This window comes from Malurus melanocephalus, unplaced genomic scaffold, assembly GCF_030028575.1.
Source record: "Malurus melanocephalus ecotype Western Australia unplaced genomic scaffold, MMel_1.1 scaffold_28, whole genome shotgun sequence".
NCBI lineage: Eukaryota > Metazoa > Chordata > Aves > Passeriformes > Maluridae > Malurus > Malurus melanocephalus.
In genome coordinates this window covers 155,227-175,553 of record NW_026623260.1, presented here as the reverse complement: position 1 = coordinate 175,553, position 20,327 = coordinate 155,227, and the positions used below count along the sequence as shown (strand labels likewise).

General features: G+C 42.5%; 1 protein-coding gene across 1 annotated transcript in view; it reads right to left on the bottom strand.

Moving 5' to 3' along the window:
• Positions 1-20,327, bottom strand: part of TRABD2B (TraB domain containing 2B) — a 249,856-nt gene that overhangs the window by 104,876 nt on the left and 124,653 nt on the right. Inside the window, exon 3 of the mRNA XM_057390513.1 lies at positions 8,079-8,225. Within this exon, the coding sequence (XP_057246496.1) occupies positions 8,079-8,225 (147 nt within the window). The remainder of the gene's footprint in view (positions 1-8,078; positions 8,226-20,327) is intronic.

The window sequence follows — 20,327 nt, the reverse complement described above, 5'->3', positions numbered from 1 at the left end:
CACTCTCACACACAGCTTGGGGGGGATGATACTTCTATCCCTGTTAAAAAAAAAAAAAAATTTCAACAAATCCCTGAGAAGTCATGACCCCCGTGTATGTTTTCTATTTGTTTTTTCCACACCCGTTAAATAGCTGCTTTCCAAGCACTTAGAAAAAAAAAAAAAAAAAAAAAAAAGAAGCAAGCAACACCAACCCCTCCTCCAAGGCCTCCCTCCCCACCCCAACCCCGTCCCTGCTCCCCTTGGTTGTGATGCCAAAATATGCAGCCGGCCTCTCTATCTGAATGAATGTTTTGATTAAAGAAGTCTTAACAAAACACAGTCAGAACAATGATCCCGGCCCCCTTTCTGCAGGCTTCACCCAAATATGTGGTGTATATTTAGGACCAGATTACAGGGACCTGCTCATTAATTGACTAAGGATGACAAACCTGCAAATAAAGGTTTGGGTTTYGGATGGGAGGGTAAATCTTTACTGCCCAATGATACTCTTGCCACACTTAAAACCCTTCTAACATTGGGATCTTTTTGAGGCCAGCTTTCACGAGCTCACAAACATATGGAAAAGTTCAAGTTTTTCTATTTCCCTTCCAAATGCTTTCTTTTCTTTGACAAAGAACATTTTTTTCTGTTCTGACACTAAAACCATCACCTATTATATTGCCATGACACCCAAGTAAAGATACTGATCAAAGGGCAAAGCAGGGCAATAAAGTGARAAAACTGGGGCCAGAAGGTTTGGGTTTGGGGTTGGTTTATTAAAGAACTGTGATTCTTTTTCCAAAGGTATTTTTCATTTTGTCTTCTGTTACACAGTGGGAGAACAGCTGGTTAGTAGTGGGTACAAACTCAGGGYTGGTTGTCTTGGATATGTATTGTTCAGGGCTCTTCAATGAGCTTCTTTCCATCCCTGTTGAGTGAGATTCTAGGAAAAGCCTGAATGTGTATGTGAAGTTTGCAATATTACCTTAACCCRAGGCGAGTCTGATCCAAAATACATGATTTGCACAATATCACATAACTCAGCAAGGCGCAGAAATCTGGTTTTTAACACAACAGCAGCTGGGCTGGACACAAGACCTCCGGAGCTGACACTCAGGGGAGTGCACTGCAGAGACAGCTCTGCCTTCCTGCTTGGTCCCAGAAAAAATCCAGGCTTCTCCCAGTCYAACCAGCTTTCTAGCTATGCTGGCATCTGGAACAAACTGGATGATGGCTTTTGAACTGATTTTAATTTTCTTTAAGGTGGGGTTATTTGAGAGGTCTAGTACCAGATGAAAAGATGGAGAACATCTCCAAGAAAGCATTTAGAAAGGGAATGAGGACCAGTGAGGAGAAAAATAAGGAATAATTCAGATTAAGTTACCCTTGAAATGGATTTCTTTGCATCAAAGCCAGTGAAATCTATAAACGTTTGGGTTTATCAGCATCAGCTCTCTCAGAGGGCAGAGGATCCAGGTCTGAAGTCACCATCAGAGAGYTCAACCAATTTACACTGGAGATACCTGATCCATGGCATTCACCGTCTGGTAATGCATTGTCAGATCAGGAAATGTATCCAGGAGCACTCAAGAACAATCTTTTCAATAATGTCTAATATTAATCCTGCCCAGTGCTGCCAAACCAACCAAGCTGCCTCTTGTCCAACYTTTTTCCTTCTCACTGTCATAATGAGGAGCAAATACATTTTAGATGAAACAGAAAGAGAAAGCATTTCATACATTGAACCAACAAGATACTGTTTAAAAGACTAACAAGTCTATTTCATTTCTCTTGAACAAGTCTTTCCAAGAAACACTTCATAAACCAGCTCTTTAAAAAGAATGGAAAATCAGTGTTTTACAGCAAACATACAGCACAGCACAGAAAGCAGCTCCTTGAACTCCAAATGGTTTTACCAATCAATCTTTCATACTCGTTTATATTTTATTCCTTTACTAATGAACACATCTAGTCAACAATCTCTAAATGTTTTAATGTAAATCAGCCCTTTTCTGTAGATAAATATGTTCTTTTTCTAATAATGCAGCAGTCTGAAAAAAAAAACCAACAAACCTTAGCTTTTAAATGTCTTGTTCCAATTTCTCTGACTCTTTTCTCTCCCATTGCTTTCTTCACAGAAAGAGGAGGGAAAGAACTTCCAAGGTAAAACAACTCCAAATGTAAACATGTAATGAAAATTTTCAAGCAAGAACAACCTATTTTCAAAACCTGGAGCATGAAAATTATCTGGGCATGTTCCAGATTATTAATAAAAAAACAATCTCTGTAGTGTTTTCCCCAGCACTGTCATCAACAAGTAGACTTCACTCTCAGTCTGGATCTGCAACCAATTTTCTGAAACGCATAAGCCAAAATACAATATTGCTCCAATCTGGAATCCTGTTCTGACATAATACGAAAATTAGACTCTGAAAATTTTGGCTACACTTCTGTTTTTTCACTTCCAAATGCTCACGGCGTACCAAAACACGGAGCTGTAACTCAGGTGCAATGGGAAGGAATGATGGTCCCACCACAGYGGAGCAGGAGCCTTTCAGAGCTGTGGGAAGGCAGCCCCTCTGCAAAGCTGCCTTTYCTTTTCCAGGAAAGCAGCCTGGAAAATCCACAATGGTTTTCCCTGGAAGGATGGGAGGCTGTGCCAGTTCGCCTGCACTTTGTTACGGCTGAGAACGATAAGATGCTTCCAGAGCGCTGCCTCACAATAGCTGTCYCTCCAGTTCGTGGATTTATCTTCCCCTGCCCTAGATAAAACCCCATTCCTTGGACAAATTAGGTCTGCTTGTCATTCAACACTCTACCTAATGGTCTCAGCTGGGTGTTTCTGCAGTTGCTGGAGCTGGAGCATTCCAYAGATAGTTCTCATTGATTTGAGAAGTGAGCCTGAAATCCAGTTGTATTTTATCCAAAATGACAACGGGGCAAGTTAATGATGTAATTAGAATTATCAGGACCCTTAAATCTTAAAGGACGGGCTTCAGTGAAGGATGATAACATTTTTAAAGGGGTACATAACACAACCTGGTGATTTATAAACAGCAAGAAGTGTGTGAAGTGAGGCACTGAACATTTTCTTCTTTAGTTTAGGGAGGCTGATACTGACATGGGCTTAGCRTATGAATCTCAAAGGTCATGTTATCAAGATCATTGTATGCTTTTCAGAAATGTCTAATTCCTATCTAAACTGTCCAAATCCACACTAACCCACGGCATTTTGAACTGTAGAGATTGGGGTGGCACATTCTAGTAAGGTATCCAAAAAGCTCTGATGGACACAGCTCGAAGGACAGGGCACAGCACCTGAAATGGGTTGAGAGCTGCCTGCAAACTGTGATGAACACCAAACAGCTTCACTGCACAGCTTGTTTAACCCTGTGGGACAAAGTCAAGGCCTTCCATCTGGCAGTGAGAAGATCATAATGCTGAGCTGCAAACAAAGCTTGTGAACTGGGTTAGTCACTCATTTTATTTATTCATTTTGATACCCAGGGATGGGTGGGCCCACTGGGATGAATTCAGAGCCTGCTGAAAGCATGGAAATACTCTCCATTGCTTCAATAGGCTCTCAATATAGTCTAACACACAAACCATAAGGCTCCCTGGATGAAAGATGCTTTGGAAGTGTCAGGGATGACTCTTGCACTGTGCTTTTAACCCTAAATGGGATGGGTAAATAACAAGCGTGAAACCTGGGTAGTTGGGCCAGTAKAAATTGTCTATAAAGTTATCAGCAAAGCTGCAGGTCTCTGATATGCCAAATCAGCAATGAGAGAGGAAAAAAAAMCATCTTCTGGGACAGGAGTCTCTCCTCAGATCAGGAGAATGGCTGGGGACAGAAGATGAGAGACAACAGCTGGAGATCACAGCTATCATTTTTGGGAAAGGTTGAAGGAGAAAAATCTCAGCCTCAGATTTTCAATTTTCCTCTTGATAAAGTGTACATAAGAATACAAGAAAGCACAGAACCAGCTAATTCCATGCTGGTAAAGATGAAATCTGCTTTAGAAAAYCATCCCTAAATACTGAATAGCTCAAAACTGACCACAGGAAGCAACTGGTGCAAAAAAACTCAGTAAATAGTTCTGCACCCTACTTTTTCTTCACCAAGGCTTCAGGTCATTAGGCAATTTTTCAGCCATCTGAGGTTAAAAAAGTATAATCTGGTGATAGAAAATTTTCTAATTTTAAACTAACAGATTTTTTACATTTTAATACTTCTGGACACACTGACCTCAATTCCCTTGTGAGAGCTYCAGACAGAATACAGAAGTTGAAACTACTGATCTAATCCAATACATTTTTGCTTTTAGGGAACATTTACAAAAGCAGAGAAATTGAGGTGGAAAAAAGTCTGGAGAAAGAGCAGAAAATACACCCATCCTATCTTTAGCTTAGAATACTTTCTTTTTGGTATCATTTTGACTCTCTGCCCAGAAGCCTTAGCATAAGCCTCTTGATTGTGAAAGTCACAAGAGAATCAAGTGTTTAAGGAAGGCTGCTGAAGAAAGAGAGATGTTTCCTACTCCATTCTTGAGTCATAGTCTAACTTAGTAAACTCAGCCCCTTAAAATTTTACTGAGTTTAAATAAGGATTTTTACATTTGGAAAAATGGTGCTTGGAAAAAAAAAATGGAAACAGGGAGAGGAATGATGAATGTAATATAACCACAGGAAAGCAGAGGTGTTTCCTCTTTCTCTGTTCTTAATTAAAATAAGATTTTAAAAAATGCACTGAAGCTGAGGATTTGCTTGTCCCTTATTCTGAACACTCTGGAAAAGATGCACTTCCCAACCCAAAGCTGAGCAGGATCTCCCTGGGGTGCTCCTGTCCCAACCCATGGGTGACAAAGGAGCTGTCATCTTACCTAAAACCTCCTTTGGCCCAGGGAGTTCCTTTCCCTGCACTTTTCCTCCCWGCACCATCCTGTCTGTGCACCCTCTCAGCACAGTCTCAGCCCCAGAAGGACTCTGCCCTTTTCTCCCAAATGCTGCAGGACTCAGGAATGTGCTGGAAACTGCAAATTTCCCATCTTGAGGAGGCTGAAGAGGCTCAAGGCACTAATCTCTAACATGTCACATCAACAGTGTTGGTATTTCCTCTTCTGGTCCTTCTTCTGCTCCAGGATGATTTTTGCTCTAAAGGCACCTCAGCATCTTGCAGACAGCCACTGAAGATGCTCCATCTCTGAAAAGTCACACTGGAGGCATTTAAGGTGTTACTGCACACAGATAAATACTCTCCCTCTCCCTGTCACCGTCCCCACAGTGACCTGAGATTTTGTCACCTCCCTCCCAGCCCATGGCAGCCACCCCAACCATCATCTCTGAACTGAGCTGGCTGATGGACACCTTCACCTTTATTCTGCAGCTCCTGATAACCCTCAAGGCACATGGGGGCATCAATAACCTCCAGCAGCCCCCAAATCAATCCTCAAAGAGTGAAAGACACATCCTGCTGTTCTCCTGGGCTGCACTGGCTGGAGTTGAATTCCTGGTCTCCACCATTCAGACAAGTGTTGATTTTTACTCCATTCCTTATATTTTGTTCCATTCTGCAGTGGTGTTCCATTTCGTGGTATTTCAAAGTTTTGGTAACAGCACCAGCTCCAGCTCTTACCAGACCTCTAAAGAGTTGGGCCAGCAGCTGGATGTCACAAAAGGATGGACACACCTTCTAAAAAATCACTGTGGCACAAGATCCTGTCTCCCAAGACTGGCATGGGTACCTGCCCTGAACTGCAACAGACTCAGCACACGATAAAATAAAATCCCTGTGCCTTCATTTCATGTCTCCAGAGAGAAATCCCACGGGGGATCTTTCATCTGTAATATCTGAGCCAGGCTAATCTAATTTGGTAACCAAATGGCAAAAACTCTCCGTGACAGACAGACCCTTTCATCCTTGCWRAAAACCACACAGAACAAACTTTGGAATGACCCCATCTGGCAGAACCTGACTTGAATAGGGAGTTTATTTTACGTTTTAATTTTCTATTTTGTTCTGCTTGCAGTTAAAATAAATGGTATAAAGCTGGTTTATAAAAACACTACCAAACAAAAAACTCTTTACCCAACAGTACTGCACAATATTTAGAGTTCTGCAGGGACCAGTATACATAGAGGGATTTTAATTTTCCATGGCCTGTAAGCGTTATAATCTCCATCAACTGCGTGCACTCTGGGACCATGACTAACACCAGTGCTCCAACTCTGACTGGTTGTTGGCTTCTTTCTTCTGTCTTTAACACTGTTTTGAAACTCACACTTGATCCAATAATTTGCAGGGATAAAGAAGTTTTTACAGCAACCAGTTCCTCTCAAGTCTAACCCACAGGTCTGCTACAGGACAGTGTGTCAATAAATCAGAGGTGTCTGAGTCCATGTAACTGCTGTGAATGACCACAACTCATCTTGGGGACAAAGGCTTCACTCATTAGGAGAAATTACACTGGTGGAGATTCAAAGGTGACACAGGACATTCAGATACCAGGACTGTCTTCATGGGTTTGACCAGTAGTAGCCYTTTCATATCATCCATGACAAATCTTGTTTGTTTATTCCCTGTTTTATCATGTGTGCTGTGCCTCAGCACTGCAGGAATAATTACAAACACTGACTTCTCCAGGATCCTCTTAAGCCATGAGCTCTCTACCTTTYCCAAATCATATTCCATTTTTAGAGATGTATTCTCCCTGTCTCCTCTTACTTTTCAGTGCAAGGCTGGCCAGAATGAGCTGTTCTGGCAGCTTTGGTACCACACAGAGTTGTGTTTCAGTGCTTAACCACCCTGACATGTCCTGCTCAGTCACGCTCAGTACAACACTTCATCTTCTAGGACTGAATTAACTGGGACAGCAAAGGGGTTTTATCCCATGCTGGGGCTCCACTTGCTTGTCCAGATGTTCTGCTGAGAAAAAAGTGACCCAGAGAGCCCTGTGCAACCCAAGATAGTGATGGCAAGATAAAATGTCTCAGAGATCTTTGCCCCAATCAACAGACTGAGCTTACCTCATCTCAGCTCTCTCCTGAAGTCACACAATTCTCCTTGATTTGCATTTGCTAATGGTAGACTGCTATAATGATTTAATTGTTTCTCTGGCAAAGAAATATATAATGGTGTGGCTGTCAAATTTACACAGGTTTGCCCCAAATACTGCACCTGAAACAGGAACCTGGGAATATTTATCAAAAAAAGGAGGTGTAGGAGGTGCCACCCAAAGACCAAGTTTCCAAAGAATTAACAGGAAAAGAGAAAGAGGAACCTGTGTATTAAAGGAGAATCTCAGTTTGCCATGAAGCATCAAACTGGTCTGGAAAGCAGATTTCTGCTCCCTTGAGAGTTCCTAATAGCTTTGGATAACTAAGGTAAACAGAGACTGAAGGGCTGCCTGAGACACATACAAAATTATTGAATTATGACATGTTTGAGAAGTTATTTACTTTACAGAGTATTTACATAAGGTCCATTTCCTCTTCATATATAAGCTCAAACACTATAAAGATCTCCCCCACCACCCCCTTAAAGAGGGGTCTGCAGTACCAAACATCCAGAATTAAACTTCTTTTCAAGAACATCCCTAGGAAAGTTTTCCAGGCAGTCCATTCCTTGCTTCTAGTAACAAGCAATAGGACAAGGGGAAACAGCCTCAAGCAACGCTAGGGGAGGTTTGGATTGGACATTAGGAAAAATTTATTCACCAAAAGGGCTGTCAAGCATCGGAACAGGCTGCTCAGGGAAGTGTTGGAGCCACCAGCCCTGGAGGTATTTAAAAGACGTGTGGATGTGGTGCTTGGGCACASGGTTTAGCTGTGCACTTGGCAAGGCTGGGTTTGCAGTTAACTCSATGATCTTGGAGGTCTWTTTGAACCTAAACCATTCCATGATTCCCCAGAGCCTGAGCAAAACCGAGGAAATTCCACTCTCTCACCAGGCAAATGAGGCACGTGTGGAAAGAAAACACAGGGCATTGGGAGGAAGAGGGGGAAGAGGAGTCAGAATATGAAGTGATGACTGGGACATTGCTATTAAAGCATATTTTTCCCCAATTATCCTGCCCATCTGGAACMATTCTGCTCACCTGGGAAGTGTCATGGTTGAATATCACAGCATTCAGGTCTCCACAGTTGTAGTGCTTGATGAGATCCTCAGTGGTGTAAGGAGCCTGCAAGCTCCCTGCTCGGAGGCTTTCGTGCTGGAGCAGAGTTTGGTTCAGAGCAAACAGCACCTGCAGAAACACAGACAGGGAAAGAGAGAAAACGTTAAAGATGGTAGGAATCAAAACAACAAAGTCTAAAGGACAAAATTTGGGAAAACCTTCCTGCACCTGAAATCTATTCACTCRATCTGTTCTGGCTCACAGGAACAAAGGATGGTCTTTAGGCATTCCCAAATGGAAAAACATTCAAATGCAAGACCCTATTATATCCTCCATGGAGTACAACTTCACAACAGATTTATGTTGCTCACAGGGCACAGTCTGAAAACTCTTGGGCTCTCTGCACTGGTTAATTTGCTACATGACAGACACTGGAATAAAAACACCCCTAAATGAGGAAACTTCCATTGCCTCTGCCTGTTTCCTGCCTCCTAGCTCAAATCCAAACCCCAGACTCAGCTGAAAGATTTTTGATTAAAAAATCAAAATCTTCTGAACTTCTGCAGTCACAGGTGTTGTACTGGGACTTTGTGTACATTTGTAGAAACAGGARCTTTAGGAAATGTATTATTATTCTCTCTCCTTTAGTCTTTCTTCCTTTATTTGCAAAGTGAGAACAGAGATACAGATTTGTAACACTGTCCCAGCAGACTGGTCCTGTATCCCCACCCCAAACCTGAAAAAAATCCGAAAAAGCAGAAGCACCATTTACTGTGTAATGTTGGGTAACAAAAAAAAAAAAAAAAAAGTCGTTAAATACTAATCTTTTTCCTTGAATTACCAAACAAAAAACAAACCCAAATAAACAAACAAGAAAACCACCACCACAAAAAAGCCCCACACCAACCGCCCCAAACACACAAACAAACAAAACCAAACAAATAAAAAGACCACTACATTACACATGAATTACTACAAATCTTTTTAGATTTGTGACAGACTGTGGGAGTAATTTATATCRGTTACTGAACCACTGACTCTGGGCTTTTCATGTTCAGCTTTCCAAGAACTTTTACAAAGAACTTGATAAAAAGTAGATGAATAAATCAGAAGAACAGCAGTTAAGACTTCTGTCACAAACTGTATAAATAAACAAACAAACTTTTCCCAAAATAGAGTGGTATGTGGTGACTGTGAATTCAGAGCTCTGAAAAATCATATTGATGGGTCATTTTTCATGAAAACAYTCCTGCACCCCTCAGTCTCTTATTTCACCACTTTTTTGAGCTTTTCTCATTATAACAGCAGTGCCCCATCCTTCCCAGAGAATAACAATCGTCTCAAAACCTGGGTAAGGTAATTCCTGCTGAGCTCCAGCCAGGCTTCAGTCTGGGACACAAATTCTTCTGAAATTTTAGCAACTGAACCCACTTCAAGGAGTGAACCCCAGAGGAGTTTAAAATCAGCAATTTACATATGTATTTGCAGGATGGAAGTTCTTGTTAGTTTAAAATCATGATTCCCATTAAAGTTTATCTGAAGGTGAAGGAAAGGAATTTGAATTTACTCCTGCWAAAGCTTGTGTATATAACAAATAGGATGGGATATTTAATTTTTAATAGTAACATTGATAATGTTAAGAATRTTAATAATAAAAGATTTTCAGGGCACTAACAGCCTCAATAAAAATCTGTTACATAGACGAATTGGATGAGGAAAAGCAAATGCTATTTTTTARTTTACTTAGAAAAAAAAAAGAAGATTTTCTTTCAAGTGAACCTGTTATACCTCAATTCCACAATCAGTTCCCCATTAGGAGCCAAGCCTAAAAGATTTCCTTGCCCAGATCTGAGGGTCTCTTCAGGCTTTTSTACAAAGAGATCAAGCTTCCCCAGGACCACAGCCTGAAGTCAAGCATCTTCCTAACTTAGTTTTTCTCTAATTTAAAAAATATGCACAAAATACAGTTTGAAAAATTTCTAACGTTTGAAAGGATCTGAGGTTTTTCKTTTTCCCCTAAGGGCTACAGCTCGAAGAGGAAATGGTTCATCCCAGGATTTCCTGGGGATTCTAAACATTTTGACTAATAAAAATAAAAGCTTAGAAAAACATTGACAGGAAAAATGAGAGCAGAGGTTTTCCCAAAATGCTTTTAGCAAAATCCCTCTCATTTTTGATTTTTTAAACAATGGATGTCACTGGATTTTTATATACAAAGATATGCATACACACAGGCACACACACATATACAAACCACCAACAAGCCCTGAGGGCAAGACAGTGTGTTTTATGATAAAATATTAAGAAGGCAATAAACAAAGCCTTACTTACTTTACTCCCAATGCTTTTTTTTTCCCCCTCTTTTCTTTTTTTTTTTCTTTTTTTTTCAGTTATTCTGGGGCAACCAGTCTTGTGCATTAATGCTCTGAGTCTTTCTCCTCTAAGTTTGGAACCTATTACTTTATTTCACATTTGCAGGGGGTTAGAGATGTTAAAGAAAATTGTCTCTGTGTTACTCAAAAATCAGCCTGCAGAGAAGCCCACAGTACGAGTTCACGTCTTACAAGACACCAAAGATTCCAAATGAGAGAAAATGAGTTATTTTGGAATTCTTGGCAGATACTGTTAGTGTCAGGATGTTCACGTCCCTGCTCTCTGCCTCAGAGCAGCTTTGGGACCTAGAGGTGATGCTGGCCACCAGCTGAACCCATCCAGCAGGGAGCCCAGTGCTGGGTTAAAACTGCTGCCCCAAGAGCAACTCAAAGAGATTCTATTTTAGGATGAAACCTAAAATCAGAAACTCAAACACTTGAATATGCTAAAGGAACACTGTAATTGACAGATTTCTAGACAAGTCTTGCCTAATCAGGCCATAACCACCATGGGTTTTGGTTGGGTGGCTCAAAACAAATTTAAAGACAAGCAGGGTCTAGTCAAAGTCGCCTGCTTGCTGGCTGGATTTGTAGACCATTTCCTTCAGAGTCAGGTTAAAGCCATCTTAAAACCCGAATTTATTTTTCCTCACTGTTCAGATAATTCCACAAAAACAATGCTGTTTCCTTCCTTCTCTCTATCTTAATATCAGTGACCCCACGACCCCCAGTCTAATCCCCTATCTGAGTTAAATCTCCCAGAGGTGCCTGAGATTACTGAATAACTGATGACTTCAAAATAAACACACTCTGAGTGACTGCCTATACAGAGTCCCACCTAATAAACAGAGCAGACAGGATTTGTTCTGGGAAAGCAATGGGAAATTATGACTTTGGCTCTCAGAAAGTGCATTTTTATTCACACAATTTATGGTCCTCAGCCTGGTGTGCTTTGAAGACATTTTTGCACCTCTGTCTCTGGGCCCTGTCTTTTAATCCGGGTGGTGTCATTCGCCTGACACTGAGATTTTATTTCGGTGTTTGGAAAGACCTCAGGGCAGATTTATCTATGGTTTTACTACCAGTCCTACACATGCCTGGGACCACCAGTCCAGACATTTTAGGAATTGTTCTGCACAGCCTATGGACATCTCAAGGAAAAGCGGCTGGACCAGTGAAGACCTTCATGATCACTTTGACATTCAAACAGCATTCCCCGTCTCCATGCCTCTGGATGGAGAGCCAGGAGTCATACAGGAACACAAGGAATGTGTTTAAAATTAAACCTCACATATAAACCAACTGGAATGTTTAGGGTGTTTAACTTTCTCCTTCAAAAAGATAAAGCATGATAAAACCTCCAAATCCCTCAAATAAAGCAAGCAGACACAACTGCTGTGGGTCCTAAGGTCTCGAGGGTGGCAATGCCCAAAGTGTTGAAATCTGTACAAATTGTCCTGGGACAATTTGAATTTTGCTTTGAGAATCCATTGGAAAGGCTGAAAGTTTGATTTTATACGATAATTTAATGAGATTTGGGTTTTGGCTTTAAACCTAATCTACAGAAACAGAACTTGGGAAACATTGCCACCTTTTTAAAGAGGGAAGGAAAGSCTGCACTGGGCTTAGGAACACGCCAGCCTTTCTACCAGAAATTATGTTTTTCACTGAAGCTGGCTTTGGGAGTAAAGCTTCTTGAAAATCCCATTTATTCGAAGGTCCTCTCACAAACATTCACATATCATGTTTTATTGTGCCAGGCTGGACATATAAGGCTCCTGAAGGCCAGCAACACGTTAATGCTGATGTGACAGCCACAGAGGAGAAATCGCAGCCCTTGTGCCAGAGAGATTTATCCTTCTCCATCTTCTGTGCATTTCTCTCTGGATGAAGAGAATAAGAAAGCCCAAAAACCAAGTTAACTCTCATCAATTAAAGCATCATTCCTGGTTATGTCAGCTGTGGACAGGTGGCACCAAGTAGGAAAGTTGCCATGTCCACCTCTTCAATTTTTTTAAGGCCCCAAATAGTGCCACACTGAAAAAAAAAAAAACCCCAAAACACAAAACAACTTTGTGGGTGCATCAATTAAGCAACCGTAAAATAAGACAAATAAACCTTATTCACAGATAAAATGCTTGAGTGCTTCCAAACCTTCCTATGAAATATATTGCTAATAAAACAGACAACAAATTCAGGAATTAAACAGAAGAAATGTGGTTTTTGTTAAGCTTAAGACAAATTGGAGCTGTGTTCTTCTGRTGTGTTTGCTACACAGGAGACTCGAGGATGAAAGGCAACTCTCAGGCCAAGCTTTGCATTCACAGGACTCCAGTAGCTGGAATTACAGGATGACCCCTGCACAGACCCATGATTAATAACAATACCACAAAAACAAGTACTTAAATTTCACACCATGATGTCAGCTCTTGAGTAGGCAACTTATTGTTTTGCTTTGCTCTCTCTTTTGGACACGTGCCACCACAATGCAAATACTAAATAAGCATTACTGGAAGTGTTTGAGTGACTATATCCTGTCAGTGCCCAGACTGCAATTCCAGAAAAGAAATGCCCACTGTCCTACTCGGTTCAAAACAAACTGCACTATAAATATTGAGATATATGGTTCTGCAGGGGGTCTCCTTTTGTAGTTATCCTAATCTGTAATCAAACAGAAAATCAAATATACAGTTTCAGGTCAAAATAGTGACTTGGGGGAAAGAAAAAAATAGAAGAAAGAAAAACGCAAGTCCCTGATTTTCCAGATTAATGAAAAGCAATAAAAGYGCTTGCCCAAATCTGTTCAGTTCCACTGGTTTCCAGAAGACGGGTTTCCCCTTTCCTTGAATCTCTTGTGCTGCTGCTAGGAATTAGTGAGCTGTGAAACTCACCTAATGAGGTCAGCATCAGGAAATAGCTCTGGAAAAACAGTTCCTGGGGGATCTMCTAAAGGACTCCCCCAGTGTCCAAACGAAATCCTGGACGCATCGGCACATTGTACAGCCGGGGCTGAGGGAGGAACGTGCCCGAMTTTGTTGTTGTTTTTCCTATAAAGGGACAGCTAAGGAAAGTGAAACTATTAACTCATCCACTGGAATTTCTCCTCACAAACCGTGCCCCCTGTTAAAGCTGCTCATAAAAGCCTTTCGGCTAGTTAGTTCCATATGTTCCCCAAGCCCGCAGTTATTGCTTCTGAAAGGCACGGGGAGTTAACAGTCTGCGGCTTGGCACTGACCAGGGGGACCCAAGGACCTGGCTTTCCCCCCTCCCTTTCAAAATGCCAATTAACCAGCTTAATAAACCACTGAATCTGACTGAGGTGCTGGAGAAACCCTGAGTCACCACCCATCCTATGGCTCAGCCATGACAATGGCACAGGGGTACAGCCCAGGGCAGAGTCACCCATGTGCAGCCACAGGACTARGATTGGTTTTCTTGATGCTGGAAAAGCTGCAGGGACACTGGGGCTCCAGCCTTCAGCCCTATGTGCCCAAAGCTCCAGCTGAATTTGACTTCAACAGTTTGACTTCAGCCCCCCGACATTTTTTCTTAAGCAGGGATCCCATGATGAACATGTACATGACAAAAGTAATTTAAAAAAAATATATTTTCACTGTGTTGTGATTGAATCAAGGCATTCAAAAGCAACAGAAAGTCTTAGACAGCAAACACTGCACAGTGTATGACAGCCACATTCTCTCAGCCTTAAGTTTCCCAGGCCAGAGGAGTTTCCTGGTTGATGGCAGCTCACTCATTTCCCAGGCTATTAAAACTATTGCTTCTTCTACAAATTCCTGGCTTCAGTAGGGCTGGGGCAAGCACAGGGTTCAGTCAGACCCCGGAGAGCAGCAGTTTGGGATTTGGGAGGTTACATGACAGAACAGGCAAGACAGCTACAGCTGCTGCTCTCTCTTGCACAAGGTTATTAGGACAACAAATACCATGGAATTAATTTCTGTCCTGAAAACATTTTAAAAACATATACCATAATACACTATAAATGCTACACTCACTCTAAATAGATCAATAAAAACCAAAACCAGGTCTTAAATATGTAACCTGAAGTCAGCAGCAGCTGTAGGAAAGACAGTATTGGAAGGAGGGCAAGATCTGAAAATTTTTCTTCTAACAGCAGTGACCCCTGTTACTTGCTAAAGGCACTCAGAGTCCAGATTAACATAGGAGAAATGGTGGGGGAAAAAGAGCTTTGATATGGAATTTCCATTCTTTCCCCTTTTGTGAGCCACCACACAGTGGTGGAAGGATGTTTTCGTTTCAATACCCTCGCCCCATCACCAGCAGGGTCTCTTTTGCCAGTAACTCAGCTTGATGTCYGACCAGTCCYGGTGTGAGTGAGCACTGACTCTGTWGGAGAACTCTGCTTTGGTCAATGCCCACATTCAAGCTTAGGGAAATAAATTAAGAAACAACAGGAAGACAGATTTGCATCTTAATCAGAACTGAAACTCTGGAAGGGACAGAATTACTTCTGTTAAATTTGCAATCTAAATATAGGACTTGCGTGGATTTTGTACTCAGGATTTACTTGCATCCAGTACTTCTGCACGAGTCTAGTTTCTCATCTGTGCTGAGCTCAGTAGATTAATTTTGAAGAATAAACCTATCTAAAAGGCTAAATATTTTCACCAAATGAGTTACACTCCGAACAGTTAATAATGCAAGTTTTTTTCCAATGAAGTGCAACCGGCTCCAGTAGCCAACACCCTGCSCAGCAGTGATGGCTTGCAGGTCCAAGTGTCACTGTTTAGGCTTCTGGACTGGAGTCTTAGATCTTATAAACAAAAAGGTAAACACTCAGTAAAATCTGTTCATACTTCTGGCATGACAGAGCACTCTTGAAGAAAGGCTGAACTCAGAGTRGTTCTAAAGAAAATTCCTTCTCCCTGGAACTCACCTCAGCTATTCAGTTATGTGACTTAAAGGAAGGACATACTAGACACCAAAATATGTGTCTGAAATGCTCACCAGTAAGCTAAAAATCACATATTACCCCCTGTGCCACCACCCCAGCAAGCCTCCTTGGGGGGTACCTCAGCACTCACCAGTCAAGAGCAAAGCCCTGTGTTCAGAAACCCCAAATGCTGCCTCAATGTCAGGGAATATCCCCCTGCCCCCATGCAACACAAGAGCCCTGTGGGCACTGGACGTTTGTGAGGTTTCTGGAGAAGAGCAGTGTTCCAGGAGAGGTGCCAGGGGTTTGAGCACACTGCTCAAAGGTGTCATTGAAACAAGAACAGTCATCCCAGATAATCCCAACACCCTAAAAGTGTTGGCTAGCAGATACTTTGGGAAAGCACGTAAGAAATGAGGCGAGCAGAGAGTGAACTCTTCTCAGACAACACTTCCCATCTTCTGGAAATCTGCCAGCTGGGGAGCTTGTGGATGAAAATACCTCTTCTCCTATCACTCCTTCCCACCCACCTCCCTCTCCCCGTGCCTTCACCTCGAAATTATCCTCRTGTTTGGCTGCAGCACTCTTGTGAAGAGCAGCCCTCTCAGACAGGAGCTCTCAGCCTGCTGCTTTGCTCGGCAATTTCATTCCCAAATGGAAGCCTGGCAGGACGCCCGAAGGGCAGCGCCCCCGATCGCTTTTCTCCACCTTAAATGGGCACATTGTCCCTTCACCTTCAGAGGGGGCACGTGAAATCCTTCCCGAGAACCTGAAACCACGTTTGCGCTCAGTTCTCAAGTAAAATTGTTACTGGGCCCTTCTGGGGTTTCGATTTTTCTTTTTTTGTCTCCMCTGTAACAGAAGGAATGTGGGAACATGCCCTGAGTGGAGCGGCCCAGTTGGCCCCGGTGACGAGAAAGCTGCAATGAAAGGGGCACCCTCATGGAAAAAAGCAAAGCTCTGGGGCRGTTTGGGGAACTCCCAGCTTCAGGCACCCAGCCTGAGATTTTATTTTATTTTTTTTTTAAAGTCTAGTTTCATGATATGCGAAGCATCCACCCATTGAAAAATGCAACCTGTCCTGGGTGTATTTAATTTGAGGTTTATTCATATTACTGCTTAATTTTGAACTGTTGCTTTTTAATTACCAGCTGAAGCTACACAGTAAAATGGACTAGCCCCACAGGCATGTTTTTCTTTCTATTATATTACAGTGAGGCAGCAGATTAACTCCTTCAGCCATCCCAGCTTAACACCTCGCGATGCCAGCACGGCCCCTTTCCAGAGTGCTGCTCCTGCAGCAGGAACAGCTGCAGGGGACGTGGATCTTTATATCCTGAATTTCCAACTCCCAGCCYGGGGTATCAGCACAAGCAGGTGCCAATTTCAATACACATCARCATCCTGGAGAGTAAATCACAGACCTAGGATGGGGAGCACTTGCCAGGGAGCCAGATGGAGCTGCAACCTCTGGCCAAGGACAAACACTCTGGGGCAACAACTGTCTCGGCTTTCATGTCTCCATGTGAGCACACTGAGGTGACAGCTGCAGAAAAGGGAACGTTTCCTAAGCCTGAAGGGGATGAATCCAGAAGGGAAAGGCAGGAGGGGAAAGAAGAAGAAAAAAATACAATTCAGAAGACCGTAAGGAAAGGAAAACTTCAAGACGAAGCAGGGAGCTGAACTTGTCAGGGATAAACACTTGGTCTGAGTTGTTGGTTTTTCTTTTAGCTTAGCATTACCTCAAGTTTGAATCAATATTATGCAAGATGTTTCAGCCATTGGGGTGAACAATGACCAGGCATGGGGTACCCCATATCTGTTCATAAAAACAGGGCTTGATCTGGCAGCTCCTCCTCACCTGCAGAAAACCCMCACCATTAATGAGGACACACAATGGGACCCCACAGTGCTGTTACGGGGCACAGCAATCCCTGGGTGACCTGAGCAGGACWGAAGAATTTCCWGCTGGCAATTCACATTTRMATMCTCAGGGCTCCAAAGCAGACCYTGTAKAGCACAGCTGATGGGCAGTGCACTGCATTCCTGCTGGCAATTCACATTTGCATCCTCAGGGCWCCAAAGCAGACCTTGTASAGCACAGCTGACGGGCAGTGCACTGCACACCCCTCGTGCTGCCTCCCCCTCCCAGAGCTGCTACACCAAAGTGAAATTTTCACCAAGTGAAAATGGCTGGAGCTGCTGCTYCCCTCCAGAGTGCTGCAGCCCTGGTGCAGTTGACATAAAAATCACTCAGAACTCAGTTAGCCGGGGAAAAAAGGTGACCTACCCATCAAATCACAGCAGCTCAAATTTCTAATATCATCTGCTTACAGCCAAGCACTTGCCTTCAAATTAAGCAGAGGCCAAGAATAATTACTTACTATTCACCGAAGATATTTACATCAATTATTCAGCAAATAAAWTAAGCTAACAAATAGCTTCAAGGAAACTGCAATTTATTCACAGTCAACTTGCCAAGCCAGAAGAAAATTATAAAATTAATTGTTTGCAACAAACTTCTCTGTTAGCTTTCAAAGTCAGAATGATAAATTCTGACACTTTATTTTCTACTCTATACTGGCTCCCTAAATCWAATTCTCCTGTTTATGAATTATGGGAGGTTATAGCTGTCTCTTGAAAGATAATGGTTATATTTTTATTATCATTGGAACTAAAAGATCTTATTGCCTGAAGTTTTTTAAGCTGAGCCTAAACAGTCTCYGCTCCAGTCAGAGAACACCAATGAAATCAGCTACCAGTGAGTATACACTGCTAAAGAACCAAAAGGAGTTTTCTCAGATTTTTGCTCTCCTGGCTAGAGCCATAAACCAGATGCTGMTGCAAAACATTTATTTAAATTGGCAAGTTCAGAAGAAAGCACTTCATTCAAGTAACACTTTCATTTTCTTTTTTCTTCCAGCTAATTAAGGATGTAGAAGAATATTTTTTGTACAGCTTCAAATATTACTGAAGGTGGGACATTTCCTCACATAAACAAATAATAAAAAGAGTAATTAATACCGTTTACAGGCACCATTCACTCAACCAGTACAGAAAATACCTGAAAGAGATCTGCCTCTGGTTCATCTTCTGCCCTGTGTTTGTACATTGTACAAGGGCAGTTATGCTTTCCATTCAATCGTGCCTCAAATTTGAGATGTAACTACAAAATTCTCAGAAACTTGGATTTTGAGCAGCAAATGTTCAACCACCGAGAGATGAGGTGAAGCTCTGGAATTATTCAGTGAAGGCACAAACAGTAAACAGATCTGAGAAAAATGTCAGAGAGTTTATATAGAGAGGCAAAAATTGAATAGATTGCAAAATAAGTTGCTCTGGAAACATGGCTTTACTGAGCTCTGGCAACTAGAAGTTACTGGATTCAAAGCATTAGGATATAAGCATTACTAAGTAAGACAAAGACTTTGTGCAGTCTTGTTTAAATTGCAAATTCTGACTCTTTTTTCTCTCCTCTTTGTTCTTAGGAAGCTAAATTACACTTTAGCTTGCCTGTTTTCATCACATTTTGCTTTGGACACAAATGAGAGCTCTGCTCTTTCCACGCTGATAGAAACTGAAAAGGGATTAACCAAAAAGCAATAAACTATTCCCTCCGAATCGTTAGCCCTAAATTTTCTTATTAGTGTCTACCCACACTAATTTGAAACTCAGCAATGCTGGTTTTCTCCAAAGCTGTCAGCTGAAATAAGCTGGTTCTGTTCCTTGCATGCTGCTTTTGCCAAGGATCTTTCTGCTTTCACAACACGCCCCCTCCACCAAATCCAGCAGGACTGCTGCCCTTTTCAGAATTTCCCACAGGTACGTGGCCACGTTAAAGAGGGAACAAAAGCAGCACGGCATTTTTCAAGTGATGATCAGGGGAATGCTCTGCACACAAGAATGTCAGAGTGAAGCCATGCCCCGTGCACAGCTCTGAAAGCAGATGGATGTGCAAAGATTACAGACCACAGCCATTGAAGAGAGTCTTGACAGGAGGGGATGGACTCCTGATGCAAGATGATAGTAGTTCTGGGAAAGATCCACAAAATCCCTTTCAATTACAATGGGAGTTGCTCAAGAAAAGCAATCCCATTGTCTTCTCYTTGGACTTTTCACATGAGCATTGGGAATGGCAGAACAGATGTCCCTTTAGCACGGAACGAATGCTCCAGCCCAGCCCGAGCCATCTTAAGACACTTTTGCCAACCCCTTCTCTAATAAATTTCATTCGATCTGTCACCTAAAAGTTTCCAGATGATATTGCAAGTCACCTATCGAGGATTAACTCGAGTTCCCTGGACTCTRTTGTACTGCCTGACCAAGAGCCCAGCCCCCAGCTGGCACTGGCATTCCTCAGAGCTGGGTCTGCTCCTACCCTGCAGTCTTGGGCAGAGTTTGACCCTTTGTATTCATGACTAAACGCTACCAGATGGACGCATCAGTTCAAAGGCTGGTGGAAACAATTAAGATTACAGGAAGCCACGTTTATCCTTCCACCTATAGCACTGAATTAATCACGGCTGATAGGGATCTAAGCAGAGCCCACTCATGGCTCTGATTTATATCACTCCCTGTCAAGAGATGGCAGAAGATTGCCCAGTAGCTGCTGAACGCYTTTCTCCCACCCTCTCCCTCTCCTGGGGAGACAAACACAAGCCAGGACATTCCTGCTCTGCTCAGGATGCCATGAAACCTAAGCTCCTGTTGACACAAGCATTAGACCCCAGGACTGTGTAGCAGGTCAGTGACTGAAAAATGTGAGATAGAGCCTCCAAACTGGGCTGGCCACACACAGGCACTGGGACACACGAGCTCCTGGCTCCCAGAGCCCGCGTACCTGGGCAGGAGACCCGCAGGCTGAYGGGCACCAAGGGGCTCTCACCAAACCATTCTTCACTTGTGTCTTCTGCCAAGTTGGGTGCCTGATGCTGCAAAGGTTGGATT